Source organism: Chelonoidis abingdonii, chromosome 5 (assembly GCF_003597395.2).
Source record: "Chelonoidis abingdonii isolate Lonesome George chromosome 5, CheloAbing_2.0, whole genome shotgun sequence".
NCBI lineage: Eukaryota > Metazoa > Chordata > Testudines > Testudinidae > Chelonoidis > Chelonoidis abingdonii.
In genome coordinates this window covers 100,333,639-100,347,417 of record NC_133773.1, presented here as the reverse complement: position 1 = coordinate 100,347,417, position 13,779 = coordinate 100,333,639, and the positions used below count along the sequence as shown (strand labels likewise).

General features: G+C 43.1%; 1 protein-coding gene across 1 annotated transcript; it reads left to right on the top strand.

The window, feature by feature from the left end:
* The first annotated feature begins 3,405 nt into the window (after positions 1-3,405).
* CHRNA9 (cholinergic receptor nicotinic alpha 9 subunit) lies at positions 3,406-13,017 on the top strand. Its single transcript, XM_032781899.1, has 5 exons — positions 3,406-3,475; positions 6,961-7,106; positions 8,035-8,189; positions 9,515-10,047; positions 12,449-13,017. The coding sequence occupies exons 1-5, from the start codon at positions 3,406-3,408 to the stop codon at positions 13,015-13,017; spliced, it is 1,473 nt and encodes a 490-aa protein (XP_032637790.1).
* Positions 13,018-13,779: the final 762 nt, after the last annotated feature.

The window sequence follows — 13,779 nt, the reverse complement described above, 5'->3', positions numbered from 1 at the left end:
CAGAGACAACCTCACAACACAATTTACCAAGGAATTTAAGGATATCGTCAAATCCTTCCCCAAACAACTCCTAGAGAAACTGTACAAACTCATCCTCCACGAACTCACCCCAGGGATCTTCTACATGCGTCCCAAGATACACAAACAAGTGAACCCAGACCCATCATATCTGGCCACAGCACTCTTATTGAAGGAATATTGGGACTTATAGAAACCATCCTCAAACCACTCACCACATGGTGCCAGCTTCCTCCAGGACATAAACAACTTCCTCCACAAACTGCAACATTAACAACCTCCCTCAGAACACCATGCTCGCCAACATTTATGTCAGCTCCCTATACATCAACATCCCTCAAAATGAGGGCATAGCTGCCTGACTCAAATATTTACAAGACAAAGGACAACCCTTGGATATCCACTCCAAGCACATCTCATCCATTTCATCCTCACCCATAACTTTACAGTCAACAGCAAACACTTTGTCCAAACCATAGGAACAGCCATAGGTACTGGGACGGCACCCCAATACACCAACCTGTTCATGGGCCTCCTTGAATAAGAATTTCTGGACACATACACCATGAAACCAGTGATATACCTGAGATACCTTGATGATATTTTCATCCTATAGACAGACGGCTTAAATTCCCATATAGATTTCTACCACGTCATAGCAGTCTTCAACCAGCTGAAGGGGTGTTCCAAAGAGGATGGAGCTAGGCTGTTCAAAGTGGTGGCAGATGACAGAACAAGGAGCAATGGTCTCAAGTTGCAGTGGGGGAGATCTAGGGTGGATATTAGGAAAAATGATTTCACTAGGACTGTGGTGAAGCACTGGAATGGGTTTTTAGAGGTTTTTGAGGCCTGGCTTGACAAAGCCCTGGCTGGGATGATTTAGTTGGGGTTGGTTCTGCTTTGAGCAGGAGGTTGGACTAAATGACCTCCTGAGGTCTCTTCCAACCCTAATCTTCTATGATTCTATGACCAAACTCTCTCTGGAAGACTCCTACACCATCACCAATTTCCTGGACACCACAATCAGCTTCAGCAACGGAACCCTACAGAGAACTATATAGAAGAAACCCATGGATCACCACATGTACCTTCATAGATCCGGTAACCACACAACCACCAAGAAATCTGTAATCTACAGCCAGGCACTCAGATACCACATAATATGCTCCGAGGAAAAAATGCAGGATACACACCTTAGCACATTCAAAGCTGCCTTCATCAATCAAGGACACTCCACTAGAGAAGTAAATTGGATCCTGGAACAGGCCAAATATCCCAAGAGAACCTGCTTCAATACAGAAATCCAAACACACCCTGACCACACCCCCCTAGTTGTCCCCTGAAACACCATACTGGAACCCATATGATCATCAAACTATTACAATTCATTCTCAGTGGGGACTCCATCCTGAAATAAATCTTTCCTGAACCTCCTCTTCTGGCCTTCAAACAACCCCCTTATTTCTCCAAGGACTGGGACACACCAATAGTATCTACTCCCAGCCTAATGACAAATAGGCTACAGACTGATGTTATCCCCTGAGATCACATTGACCTGACCATATCCAGTAACTGTTTCAGCTATCCCCTTTAATGCTGTGTGCCCCTGCTTCCTAAAGAGAAAGCAATTTGTTACATACAATCTAAGGGCCACCTTGACCTCTCTTATTTCTAAACTACTTATATATATATTTTTTTCCTTTTGGAATTCAGCAGATGATGTGACAGAGATAGATTTCATTACAGGTACTCTTACTGAAATTACTTGTTTAGCTTTTAAACTTGGCCCCAATTCTCACCGGTGTATGTAGACAGCTAAGCACATACACTAGTCACATGTTACCAAGAATGCTACTAAAAGGAAAGTATTTTATTTTTATTTTTTGGAAATACCAGTTCACTTTCACCAGAAAGAACTGGTGAGTGTAAACTGGTGAGAGTAGTATTTAATCTTATTACACAAGCCAGATGCGTCCTGGCTGAATTCTGTTATTAGTAATTTCATTCTACTTATCTACACTTCCTCTTGCACTTTCAGATAGATATATAGTCTTCACTGCCCATTCTGAAATGATGGCAAAGATGATCTAGTGCCCCTCACTGAACCCTTGTGCTTTTCTTCTTCAAACTGGATTAATCTACATGGAAAGGAGAGAGAGGGAGGTGGAAGTGAACAATGGCTCGATCAGTCAAAAGGCACCTACGATGCCAGCAAACTACAGTTTGACCACAAAGAAAGGAGCGAATTTCTTTGGCTAACAATATGAGGAACATAAACAAATGAGTAACATTGGGCATCTATTGCAGGTCACTGGGATTAAGAGTAAGAATGAAAAATCTTGGTCAAATTCTTGTAGTATTTTAAACCTGAGGCTTCCATGCCCATGTGAGACATATCTCACAAATTCATCTGTGTAACAAACACCAAAGGCCATGAGCAGTGGGTATAATAGGCCAGGGGACGCTAAACCTCCCCTAAGCTAAGCCCTGGCCCTGCCCATGCTGCACCCTCTCCTCCAAGCTGGCAGCAGCTCAGCTCCGGCTGGAGACTACCAGGTGGTGGGGGCCAGTGAGTGGGCCAACATTGGGCCAGTGCTGGGGTCGGCTGGCAACCCGGCGCTGAGGCTGGTCAGTGAACGAAGTGTGTAGGTGGACACTGAGACCAGCCGGCAGCCCAGGGCTGTTTGGCTGGGGCTCCTCTGGCCGTGAGAGGAGGGTCGTGCTCGGGTGATGGCTCAGGCAGCAGGGGTGAGGCTGCATGCCTAGCCTCCCCAAAGGGGGGCTCATGTGCCACCCATGCCAAAGACTGTCTCCCTTTTATAACGTTTCATGTCACTAAGGCCTCTATCAAATTGGGGTTGAACTGTCCTGGAAGAATTCTATACTTATGGGGCCAGATTCTGCCACTGTTCCTCATGTTGAGTAGTGACTTACTCTGCAAGAATTTTCATTGATTTCAGTGGACCTACACAGACTGAACTACTACTAACATAAGGGTGACAGAAACTGGCCCAGACTGAGTGCGTGAATGGACTATTCTTCATATACTGACTTTCTACTGATGCATTAATAGTAAGAAGAAAAAGCCAGTAACACTGTGGAAAGGATAAGCTTTACATGAAGTGTGTCCTCTTGATATCCCATCTGTCTGGCTTCTCACTGAACAGCAGAGTGGGCAGCTCTCAGGTTACCAGAGCAGAGTGGGGTGCGCAGCGGGGCCCAGCTCAGGACACAGGAGACTTGCTGCCGCTGAGAACAGAGCTCTTACCAGCAGCACATCCGTATCTTCACAGCTTTTGTGCTGCTGCACAACTAATTTGTCTCAGCTTTGGAAGGTGAAAATAATTTTTGTGTTCCTGGAGGAGCAGAATTACTTCAAGGTTCAAAATGAAGAGAAATAGCCTGCCCTTCTGCTGCTTCTCCCTTTGGTTAGTTTTCACAGCAGTGACACTTCAAGGTGAGAGCACTTCCCTGTATCAATGTGCAGCTTGAGGCTTGCTTTATTCATTTGATTGATCATTCCTTGTGCGTTCACTGACTTCACAGTTTGGAGTGCCGAAAAAATGCAGTTTGGGCAGCAGTGGATCCTCTTAACTGTTTCAGGCTATTTTATCTCATTGCTGAGCAAGCGCTGCATAAATATAACTATTTTGATTACATGCTGTTGAACCTAAATGCTGTTTAAATAGCTTCATTAGCTTTGACTGCTTTTTTTCCAGTGAAGCTGTCTGTTTGAACAGTAGTTAGTTCTGAATTGCAGTACTAATAATTGAACAGCTAAATGGCTGAAGAGTGCTTTGAAATACTTGCTGCATGCTTGCGTGAATATGAATTTGCATAGGTAGGCAAATGTTAACATCTTTGTCCTTTGCTTTTTGAAATCAATGACTCCATCTAAAGATAATTCAGTACAACACAGAGAAACTTCAGAGGACAAAGCTATCATCTGTAAACCTATGATTTTAAAGAAAGTGTTTCAGTGGATTATCTGTCGAGCTGGATAGATAACAGAAAAAATCTTTTTCACATATTGTGGTAATAGCCTCCTGTCCCAGATCTGGACTTTAGCGTCCAAAACCTGGGTGCTTACCTGAAACTCCCCCAAGCTCACTACCAGCTTGGATATTCTCGCTGCCACCAGGTCAGGAATTATAGGGCCTGACCCCCCTTTCCTCTCCTTGTCCCAACCTTCCTTTGGGGGACCCCAAGACCCAACCACGGGTCTCTTCTCTCTCCTCACCCTTCCCCCTGTCCTGGGTTGCCGGTGGCGGACAGACTCACTCTCTTGATGCCAAAGAAGCAATCTAGCATCCCAGAGGCTAGCATTCACAGCTAATACAGCTAGCACACAAGGGAAAATTCCCCTCCGACTCAGAGCAGTAACTAAGATAAACTTCAACCAAAGAGAAAGAGATGATTTTTTCTCTTCCCCGAGCCTGCTCTTTCCCTGGATACATAGGAATAGCCCACAACCTGGCTTTCCCTTCCCTTTGCTCACTAGAAAAAGAAACCCACCAGTTTTCAAAGAACTTTATATAAAAAAGAAAGAAGTACAAAACAATACGCTTGCAATTAGAGAAACTAATACAGGCTCTTGCTTATAAAAAATAGTATAACAGTCTGATTAAAAGAGAGCCCGATTAAACAAGTTCCAGCAAATCAACAGAGCATGTAAAAGAAAAGACACAAAGCTCATCATAGCGAAACTTTGCTTCCCTTTGTACTCCACAGATGTTAGGAAAACTTTAGAGATAAGAGGAAGTAGAACAGGAAAGGTGAGAAGGAGAGAGAGAGGAGGGAAAGAGGGGGAGGAGAAGAAGAGGAGGGGATGTAAATAGGGGGAAGGGGAGGGAAGGGGGTAGGGAGAGGAAAAGCTAAGGCTGAGGTGTTCTACTTGCTTCCTTCTCTGGGAGTCTGACTTCTCTAGCAGGTTAACTAGGAGCACTTCTTGAGAGTAGAGGCTGAACTGAGCTGAGGACTAGATAGTAGCTAGCTTAGCTGGAGACTTGAGTATGACTGATTGCATATAAAGCTAACTCTAAAAGCTAGGATGACTCTTGACTGGAGAGCCTCGTGAAGCCGAGAAAACAACAAAGACCCCGAGTATACAAATTCCCGCCCCTGACTTTTAAACAATCCAGTTCTCTGATTGGTTACCCTTTCCAGGTAAAAGAAACTTAACCCTTACCTTACCTATCTACTTATGACACATATACTCTATTCTTTGGAAAAGATTGCAAAAATTAATTGAAGAAATTATTCAATGAATATATTCACTAATTATTCAACCAACTCTACCATTGGCCAAATAATGAACAAAATTTGTCTAATTATTTATTCAAACATGAATGCCATAAAAGAGGAGCAAATTTTATAAATAGTATTCAACCCTCTCTTGCAGAGAGCAATATTTGGCGTATGGAGACAGCACAAGCCATTGGCTAGGGTAGAGGACTGAAAGTCAGACCTGGTTTCTATTCTTAGCTCAGCAACTGAGTGATTGTTTAAGCAAATCACTTTGGGCCAGTTTTTAAAAAGTATTTCAGCATTGCTGCACTCAGTGTTGCAATGCCTAACTGATTTAGGAGCCTAAATATCATTTTCAAAAAGGATTTAGGCACTTGGGAGTCTAAACTCCATTGACAGTTGCTGTGATTTAGTCACCTAAAAGCCTAAATCCCTCTTGAAAATGAGATTTAGGCTCCTAAATCAGTAAAACTCCTAAACTATGGTCTGCAAGCTGTTTGAAGCCAGTCCCTGAGCCACACCATGTGGCTCAGCCCTGCCTCGACTGGGGAGCCGGATTGCGGGGCCGGGTGGCTCAGCCCCACTTCAACTGGGGCGCTGGGTTGGGGGGCCACATCACGTGACTCCTGGAAGCTGCGGCATGGCCCCGCTCCGGGTCCTACCTGCTCCAATGGGAGCTGCAAGGGTGATGCCTGTGGACGGGGCAGTGCACAGAGCCACTTGGCCGTGCCTCCACATAGGAGCTGGAAAAGGGACATGCCACTGCTTCCGGGAGCCACTTGAGGTAAGTGCCACTCAGAGCCTGCACCCCATGAGCCTCGCCCCATGCACCAACCCCTTCCCCTAGCCCTGATCCCCTTCCCGCTCTTCATCCCCTCGATCCCAGTCCAGAGCAGCCTCCTGCACCCCAAACCTCTCGTTTCCAGAGCCCGCAGTCTCTGCCGGAAACTGCACCCCTTCCCTCACCCCTGCCCCGGATCCCCTTCGTTCCCTCTGAACCCCTGGGTGACAGCCCAGAGCACCTTCCTACACCCCAAACATCCCAAGCATCGCTCCAGAGCCCACACCCCAACTCCAATTTTGTGATCATTCATGGCCTGCCATACAATTTCTATTCCCCAATGTGGCGCTCATGCCAAAAAGTTTGCCCACCCCTGTCCTAAATCAATTAGCTGTGCTCAGCATTGCAATGCCTGTACCTGAATTCCTTTAAAAATCTGGGCCTTATTCTCTCTGGGCCTTATTTTCTACCATCAACAAAATAGGGATAATGATATTTGTCCTATGAAAAGGACTGTGGAATCTATGGATAAAAAGGGCTATAGTATTGCACAGTGTTTTATAAAACATTAATTTTATACTATCCATTTAGTTACTACAACTTAATGACCTATTCTGCATGGGTCTCATCAGATTTGCCACATATATTCTATATTCAATAGAATAAATTTCCACTACATGCATCCGACGAAGTGGGTATTCACCCATGAAAGCTCGTGCTCCAATACGTCTGTTAGTCTATAAAGTGCCACAGGACTCTTTGCTGCTTTTATATTAAATATGATATAGTACAGTATGTGTATACTACTAGCTGGATGGCAGTATGTATTCTAATAGTAACAAATGCTATTTGGAGCCTTGGGGACAGCATGCATACTATTTCATGTGATATATTTTGTATACTATTTGATGTAGGTGTGGAGTCTGCACAAGGAAAATATGCTCAAATGCTATTCAGTGAACTGTTTGAAGACTACTCAAATGCTCTGAGACCAGTGGAAGACACAGATAAAGCACTGAATGTCACTCTTCAGATCACATTGTCCCAAATTAAAGATATGGTGAGTAACAAGACAGTTCCACGTTCTAGAAATGTGCAAACTTCCACACCTACAATTTGTAAACTCTTAGAACTGCATAAGCAGCAAAGAATCCTGTGGTACCTTATAGACTAACAGACGTTTTGGAGCATGAGCTTTTGTGGGTGAATACCCACTTCGTCAGATGCATTAGAACTCCATGGGATTCAAAATTTAAAACTTCATTTTTCACTTGAAGATGTGAGAACAATTTTCATTTTCCTGCATAAAGTGATAACTTTAATAATGTTTCCTCAAAGGTTTCTGTTCTAATATGTACTCATCCATTTACACCGTTATGACCTAACTACCTAAAGATGGTTAAGATGTTAGAATTCTTTTATAATAACAATTATATACTGATTTCTTTCAGCATCAAAGCATTTGTTTTGTCCCATTGCACTGAAGCAAATAATAATAATAATAATTGGATATCTTATTTTTCTCTCTAGTTTACCTGTTGTTTTGCAGAAGCAGTAGTTCTTCAGTCAGTGCTGTATCTAGTTTCCAATAAAAAGTCCTAGTTTAGCCCCCCCAGCCCCCTATAATTTTTGCTTGGAAAACTGGTTTGGTTTGAAAGTGGTCAGATTCACTTTGAAGTCAAAGGAGAATGTGTCTGCAAAGAGTGAAGAAAATTCCTCACATGGGTTTTGAATGGTAGGTAATTTAAAATAATGTAAACATTAACATGTGTATGTACCAAACTAAGATCTGAGCCTGCACGGCTTCCAGAGAAATCAATGGGAATTGTCATAGTTGGTACCTCTGAACTGACATTATAGACTTCTTACAGTACAGTCAGTCTTAGAAGAAACACATTATGTTTATAAAATGAACTCCCCCTGAAACGAAGTGTGTTTTTGTTGAGTCATAGATTAGAGATGTTTATGTATATAGTAACTCCTTACAGGATGAAAGAAATCAAATTTTGACTGCGTATTTATGGATTCGACAAAGTTGGTATGATGCATATCTCAAGTGGGACAAAGATGAATATGATGGGTTGGATTCTATCAGGATTCCTAGCAACCTGGTATGGAGACCAGACATTGTCCTGTATAACAAGTAAGTACAATTGGTTTCTTAGCACAACCACATAGAAAAATATTAAATCTAACTTTTATAAATGAATATATATGAAGAAATTTCCCTATGGTGAGTTAACCCATAACCATTCACTTCCAGTTTATTGCACCTTCCTTTGGAGTGTCTGGATCTGGCCATAAGATATTGGACTAGACAGACCATTGGTCTGATCTGGTTTGGCAATTTCTGTTTTAATATAATGCTGTGAACAGGGGCCTTGAGTCCTACTACTACAAGCTTGTCAGGACTGAGCCCTGGCAGGTCGAGGCTTGGCAGTTCTCAGTCTCACCACCTCTGGATTTGCTGCCTCAGTTATGAAAGTAAAAAAAATTGCTTGAGCCCTAGCACCTAATTGCTTGAGCCGCAGCACCTCTTTCATTACAAATTAAGTACTGGGGAGCTTCCAGATAATTGACTCATTATGTGGAAAAAGTGCCCTTTTCTAAAGAAACAACAAAGAAGTTGAAATGTTTTATAAGGAGAAACTATCTTTCAAAATCTGTTTAAAACTGTTTGATCAAGTGTTTGCATTAAAGAGGTGTTGTTAAAGAGCTTGGGTTCACAATATCACCTACTAGAAAGGGACACCACAAGAGAAAAAAAAACTTTGGAAAAAATGTCCTTACCTGTGTTGTGAATTAAGATGGTTTTCAAACATTGAATTACCCTTATCTGAGCTAGTTTATTTGTTAGGATGGAGAGTAAAACTAGAACAATCAGTTTTACTAGCACAGTGGTACAGTATTTAGGCTTTTGGCATGGCAGGGAACATTTTGATAAGTGTAAAATGTAGCCCCAAATGTTTGCACTCCATGAGACAAAAGATACATCTTTGTGTTGCACATGACGTAAAGGGCTCAGGGGCTTCTCACATTGGATACTTCTCAGGTCTGGGAGACGTATGAACTCTCATCTGACTCTGCCTTAACAACAAGGCCATTTTTCTTCTTCATGTTTGTTTGTGACAGCCTAAATACTGTAGCAAATCCATGGTCATCTAGGATTTCATGTTTGTCATTAATGCTGCACACTGAACTTTACAGTTGCATCAGGAATAGCACTCAAATCCCCTGCTGCAAAAAGCAGAGGCCCTTACTGCTTGTGCTAAGGAGAATTTCAGTTCTATGTTAGCAGTATTGGGTCTTTGACACACAGCTGAGTCTGTCCAATAATAGCCATAATAGTGGCCATACATAACAGCCAGTACAATGTTAAGTAAATGATGTAAATTCAGAGGTGTGTTTAATAACCTGATTTTCTGATATATTTTGTGTTCTAATTTGTTTATCATTTTGTCTTTTTAGGGCTGATGATGACTTTTCAGAACCAGTGAACACAAATGTAGTATTGCGATATGATGGAAAAATTACTTGGGATGCACCAGCTATAACAAAGAGCTCATGTGTGGTAGATGTATCTTATTTTCCCTTTGATGACCAGCAGTGTAACCTTACCTTTGGTTCCTGGACCTACAATGGTAATCAGGTAGACATAATCAATGCTTTGGACAGTGGAGATCTATCTGACTTTATAGAAGATGTGGAGTGGGAGATTCATGGGATGCCAACTGTTAAGAATGTAATCACGTACGGCTGCTGCTCTGAGCCGTATCCAGATATTACATTCACACTGATCTTGAAAAGGAGGTCTTCCTTCTATATATTTAACCTGCTGCTTCCTTGTGTTTTGATCTCTTTCCTGGCCCCACTGGGATTCTACCTTCCTGCAGACTCTGGGGAAAAAGTGTCACTTGGTGTTACAGTTCTGCTTGCTCTAACTGTATTTCAGCTAATGGTTGCAGAGAGCATGCCTCCTTCTGAAAACGTGCCTTTGATAGGTGAGTATTTCAGATTTTTATCATGACTTATAAATAGTGGTTGATTATTGTCAGGGAGACTACATACCACTAATGGAATCTGGAAAAATAAATATTGTGATACAAAGTTTCTAAAACCTTGTGTAATACTTCAAATGTGTATGGAACTTGTACAAATATAGTGAAGTACTATGACAAGGTTATTTTCTGCTGTATGGGGATAAACTAATAAAACATGGATGTGCTAAAAACTGGGCTGCAGTGTTAATGAAGGAAAATTGAGGGTGAGGTCAGACACTTCAAGATGTCATCTTTGCAGATTCACAAGCTATACTGGGTCACTAATTGGCTAAGAGATCACACGGTGCTCCAGGTACTGGTGTAGTGATTCATTTGGTTGAAGTATGCTGTCTTGAGAAAATGGATGAGAGCATTGTGGGTTGTGTGTTGGAAGCAAAAGGGAGTTTGTGGAGGTGAAGATCATGTGACTTGTTGGATGGGAAGAGGGAGAGCTGCAGGGAAGATGAGCTGAGCTGTGATGGAGAAGGGGTGAGCACTAAGTCTTCCCTGCCTTCTGCACCTGTTTGACCTACTATGGCTCACCAGAGACGAGTCCTGGTACCCAGGGCCAGCACTACCATTTAGGCGACCTAGGCAATGGCCTAGGGCGCCAGAATTTTTGGGGGGCGCTATTTTGCCGGGGGAGGGCGGCACGCGGGTCCGGCGGACCTACCGCAGTCATTTCGGCGGATGACCCGCTGCTAGAAAGGCTCCGGTGGAGCTGCTGCAGTCATTTCGGCGGACGGTGCGCTGGTCTAAAGGGTCCGGCGGACCTACCGCAGTCATGCCTGCGGCAGCTCCACTGGAGCCTTTAGACCAGTGGACCGCCCGCTGAAATGACTGCGGCAGCTCCACCGGAGCCTTTCCAGCAGTGGACCACCTGCCAAAATGACTGCGGTAGGTCCACCAGACCCGCGGGGGTGGCAAAATGGCCATCCGCCTAGGGCGTCAGAAACCCTGGCGCTGCTCCTGCTGGTACCACAAGACATGGTGCTGCAAACCATAGCAGCTCCGTCAGATAGAGAAGCCAGACAAGCATTAGTGCTCCCTATGACTGTTTCTGCACAGATGAGCTGAGGAACAGCCCCTTTGCTATGGCTAGGGGATTGAAGAGGTCAGAGCATATTGGGTGGGGTTGCACTTTCTCTCTCCCAGAGCCACAGAAGGAAATGTACTGTCTCAGTTCCATTCCAGACTCTGATCCTGGTTTAAATTCCACAGGCAGCCCTGATTCCAAGGAGCAGGGTCTGGCTGTTGGGCAGTTGAGCTAAGGGCAGAGGTTATGTGAAGATTTGGGGACAATTCACTGGAGAAAAGGTCAGATGTGTGGGGGCTGAAGAGCAGCTCAATTATACACGAGGAGAAGGGGGGGGGGGAGCACTAGTGTCTTCTCTGGCCCACTTGATGGATATTCTGTGGCTTGCCTGGGAGTGGGAGAGCCGTTTTAATACAATTCAGAGCAGGTATGCTGCAGAAGACTTCCCTTATGCTGTAGGTTTCTAGCTTCCCACATACAATGCAGCCTGCTATCCCAGGGTATAACTCCCACATACTGACTGATTCCTAAGTGGCCTCATTTGAGAACCTGTTAGGCTCTGTAGAATCTGAGCACACCTACAGCACAGCTTGTTCTGCCGTGCAGAACTAGGACTCCTCCTAACCCCTTCCTTTGGTGAGCCCTAGCTGATCTGTTGGGGAAAAGTAAAGAAGCGTCTAAATGCCGCCTTCTCCTGCACAACTCAGCTTCCAGGCTCCCCTTTTCCCCCTCTAGTTCCACTAAGCTGCAGACATTCCCAGCCCTTCTTGCATCTGGAAACCCAGATGAAAAATGTGATCTTCGCTGCTTCTGTGGCGAAAATCAACAGTTATGACAATTTAATATAATCACTTACATGATAGGTGGGCTTTTTTCCAAATTAATTTATGCACCAGGAAGTGCTGAAATAAATGTGAAGTGTGTAAATGTTGATGCAAATTTTGTAGGGATCCTAAAAATATGTGAAATTCACTGTGAACATTTTTTAAAAAGACTTTAACATGGGTGCTTTTTGAAATTGGGGCATTTGAGAGTGTGAATATATACCTTGATAATTAGGTGGTTAATCTTTTGAAATGGTATAATATGGGTCATGATCAGTGGGAGATTTTATTTGTTTGAATGGACTTAAACTCTATTATAGGTGGCAAATCGCAGTGCAAACGTAACTACAGAGCATTAGGATGATTCCAGAATTCTGACCTCTTTTGATAGCTTCTCACATTTTGCTTAATGTTGAGGGATTTTTTTTTTCTTTTCTGCACAGGGTGATTTTAACTTGAATAATACTTTTAATATACATTTCCCTATTTTTTTACATTACAGGCAAATATTACATAGCAACTATGACAATGATCACAGCATCCACTGCACTGACCATCATTATAATGAATATCCATCACTGTGGAGCAGAAGCCCAACCTGTTCCACAATGGGCCAGGGTGGTTATTTTGGACTACATGTCAAAGATCTTTTTTGTTTATGATGTGGGTGAAAATTGTACAAGTCCACAAAGAGTGAAAGCAGAAGAACATAAATTAAGAAAGGATTTTAAGTATCAGAAAAAGCAGGACAGACAAAGGGTGGTGACCAGTCAACTTTCCAGGAATAGAAACAATGACAGTGACCTAAAGCAGAAGCTGAATGTTCATTTAGATAACAGTAATGGAATTCAATGTGAAAATACTGAAGATGCTGTTAATTGCTGCTCCTGTTATAAAGTACTAATAAAGAATATTCAGTATATTGCTAATTGTGTTAGAGACCATAAAGCAAACCATGCTAAAGGAATAGAGTGGAAAAAAGTAGCAAAAGTGATGGACAGATTCTTCATGTGGATTTTTTTTATTATGGTCTTTTTCATGAGCTTCCTGATTATTGGCAAAGCAATTTAACCGAAGATATTAGAGTGTATTTATTTTTATGTATGTAGGAATGTTTAGCTAATTTTCCTTGATGGTACTTTGTTACTGAGGGATGTATTTGAGGTTTCTGTATCTTTAATTTTGTAAAAACAAACAAAATAATTTAAGATTGCTGTTACGTGAGTCATCTTGTCAGAATGATTCTGTCAGATCAGAGACATCCAAACTTTGCTCAGCTAATATCATATTAGCAACTTGACAGGAGGTAAGGGCTGAGTCTAACTTGTATTAAACTGAACAGTTGCAACTGCCCTTATCTGTAATATGGAAGTGCACCCCATGAACAAGTGCTGGACAAGTATGCTGTGCTCTGTCTTGATTAAAACTGGTTATGGCCTTGAATTGGCTCAAGAAGGAGCATTGTGTCCTAGAAGCAGTGATCCCAATGGGCAGGGCCGGCTTTAGGAAGTGCGGGGCCCAATTCAAACAGTTTCGACCGGGCCCCGGCAGGGATGACTATACATTTTTTTTTTAAAAAAAAAAAGTAAAACACACATGGGGCTTATAGTCACCGGGCGGTGCTCCAAGTCTTCGGCGGCGAGTCCTTCACTCGCTTCAGGTCTTCGGTGGCACTGAAGGACCTGCTGCGGAAGTGCCGCTAAAGACCCAGAGCAAGTGAAGGACCCACACCAAAGTGTTGCCGAAGACCCGGAGCACCGCCAGGTGAGTAAAAATTAAAAAGGTGCCTCTAACCAGAGAAGAGATTCTCACTGGGCATGGGGCCCGATTTGG

Bases quoted from the DNA above. Each gene is read 5' to 3' on its own strand.
- CHRNA9 (XM_032781899.1), top strand. From the start codon at position 3,406: ATGAAGAGAAATAGCCTGCCCTTCTGCTGCTTCTCCCTTTGGTTAGTT. The intron at 7,107-8,034 runs GTGAGTAACAAG...AACTCCTTACAG, and splicing joins TGTCCCAAATTAAAGATATG to GATGAAAGAAATCAAATTTT. The intron at 10,048-12,448 runs GTGAGTATTTCA...TTTACATTACAG, and splicing joins TGAAAACGTGCCTTTGATAG to GCAAATATTACATAGCAACT.